Raw genomic sequence first — 2,257 nt, forward strand, 5'->3', positions numbered from 1 at the left:
GTAATTATGTAAGAACCATTTAAAAACACGACTCGGGCTAGTACCAGTTCAGGAACATCTTCACTAACTGCCCGGCCAATAAATCATCCCATTAATTTCGGGCCACGACGTCCGTAGCCGGCCCGTGCAAAATCAATTTTGTCAGTTGTTTGCACTCCGTGGACGGCATCCAATTCACGGTGCGGACGTCTGACCCACCTACCCCGCAACAAAAAAAAAAAAAATAAGAAAAACAATAAACAATAAACCCGAGACCAATTTGGAACGGCCCCCGAGCCGTCCGGCCCGGGGCCCCGATTCAATCTGGCCCGGTCGCCAGTGCAAAAACGCATCGGGCGCAGAAGACGTTGACGGGTCGCGTCACCGAGAGGCCCACTTAATTTATACGACGTGTTTACATATGTCGCGGTCCCCGGTCGCATTTCTGTCGCTGCGGAATATCAAAGGGTGCCGGTGGCGCCACCGGCGCAAAAAACGGCCGAAATACGAATCGGCTCGATGAGGACGGAGAGCAAAAGGAACGAAAAAAAAAAAAACGAGGAGGAGATGAGAGACAACGGCCGTCTGTGCGCGCGATCCTGGCCGACGATTATGTAATGCAAATGGTGATGGGACGACTGTTCGTCCGTTCTTGGAAGCGGTACCGGGGGTACGCACGCAAATCGACTGGAAGCTGGCGTTACGTCGGTTTTATAATTCGTACGTTGACGGCCCATTAACCCACCATAGATGTGACAACAAACTCCTGACATTGACAAGTACCATCAATTTACACCTATCCAACAAAATCAACATGAATCTTCTGGGCAAAATCTTCAGAAACAAGACCAAAAGGTCCCCCAACCGTACCTCCGATGCCTTGCAAAAGCTGAGGGAGACCGAAGAGATTTTGAGCAAAAAGCAGGAGTACCTGGAAAACAAAATCCTGCAGGAGCTGCAGCTGGCCAAGAAGAACTCGTCCAGCAACAAACGTGCGGCACTCCAGGCCTTAAAAAGGAAGAAACGCTACGAAAAACAGCTGACACAAATCGACGGTACTCTAACCGCCGTGGAAATGCAACGAGAACTCCTGGAAGGTGCCAAAACCAACACCACAGTGGTGGAAACCATGCAGTCAGCTGCTGACGCCCTGAACACAGCCCACAAAACAATCAACGTGGAAAAAGTGTACGACCTCATAGACGACCTGGCTGATCAACAGGAACTGTCCAACGAAGTCATGGAAGCGTTCTCCAAACCAGTAGGCTTCAGTACCGACTTGGATGAAAGTGAACTGGAGAAGGAACTGGAGGAGTTGGAGCAACAAGCTTTGGACGAGCACATTTTGGAGGTGCCCATTTTGCCCACCACCCCCGTGGTACCACCCGAGGTCGTACCGGAAGCCAAGCCCGCCAAAGAAGCTCACGAAGACGATTTGAAGGAGCTGGAAGCTTGGGCGTCGTAAACTCTATATCTTAAAGTAGCACCGTAACTGAATAAATGGCTGAATTGAATAATTTAATTAATTCAACATTCCAAATTGAAAAATTTAAAAGGTACAAGAGCCGGGTTCAAGACAGGTAGCACTTCAAAACAGACTCTTTTAAAAAAGCCCAAACAAAACGAGATGCGGTTAAGCAGGTACAAGACATCTATCCGATAATTTTACGGTGTAGATTACAGATAATTCGGGGACCAACAATTAAACCGCCGCCCTTTTCGGTAAAATCAGAACTAGATTTGCCCCGATAAGACTGGAACCGTTTTCTCTCCGGCATTTATCTTGTCAGTACCGCTCAGCGTAGTACGAGAAATTAGTCGAAAAACTCGGGTTATTCGTGGACTTTCGTACCGAATTCCCCGAATTAATTGTGTTAATTTGTAAAATCATTTCGATGGTTTTTTTTTTTGTTGCAAACGGATTTATGAGTGAAAAGTGCAGTCAGGCAAGCTTTGCAGCGCCATAAAACAGTCTCGGGGATAATGCAGCAATAATGGCTGAACAACTGAACGTTAAAATTTAATATCTGCCATAAAAATGCTTGTTTTGCATAAAATAAAGTCCACAATCAATTTTGCGGGCCGATTTACAAAATAAATTGGAATGCATTAACTCTAGTCACTAGTTAACTTTTAAGGGTGCACATTAAATTTATTTATATGAAACGATAAATCGTTTATTTTATGTTTTTCCAATCGCGATAAATTTACGTACATTTTTTTATATTTTCGTGTTTGTTTGAAATGTTTGTTCGTTTGAATAATCACAAATACTTCT

At 45.1% G+C, this 2,257-nt stretch overlaps 1 protein-coding gene across 1 annotated transcript; it reads left to right on the plus strand.

Annotated features, from left to right (window-relative positions):
- The first annotated feature begins 530 nt into the window (after nt 1-530).
- On the plus strand, nt 531-1,501 carry LOC109602233 (charged multivesicular body protein 4b-like). Its single transcript, XM_049969187.1, has one exon. The coding sequence runs from the start codon at nt 794-796 to the stop codon at nt 1,442-1,444; it is 651 nt and encodes a 216-aa protein (XP_049825144.1). The 5' UTR covers nt 531-793; the 3' UTR covers nt 1,445-1,501.
- Nucleotides 1,502-2,257: the final 756 nt, after the last annotated feature.

Source organism: Aethina tumida, chromosome 6 (assembly GCF_024364675.1).
Source record: "Aethina tumida isolate Nest 87 chromosome 6, icAetTumi1.1, whole genome shotgun sequence".
Lineage (NCBI taxonomy): Eukaryota > Metazoa > Arthropoda > Insecta > Coleoptera > Nitidulidae > Aethina > Aethina tumida.

Coding starts and splice junctions, on each gene's coding strand:
- LOC109602233 (XM_049969187.1), top strand. CDS start 794: ATGAATCTTCTGGGCAAAATCTTCAGAAACAAGACCAAAAGGTCCCCC.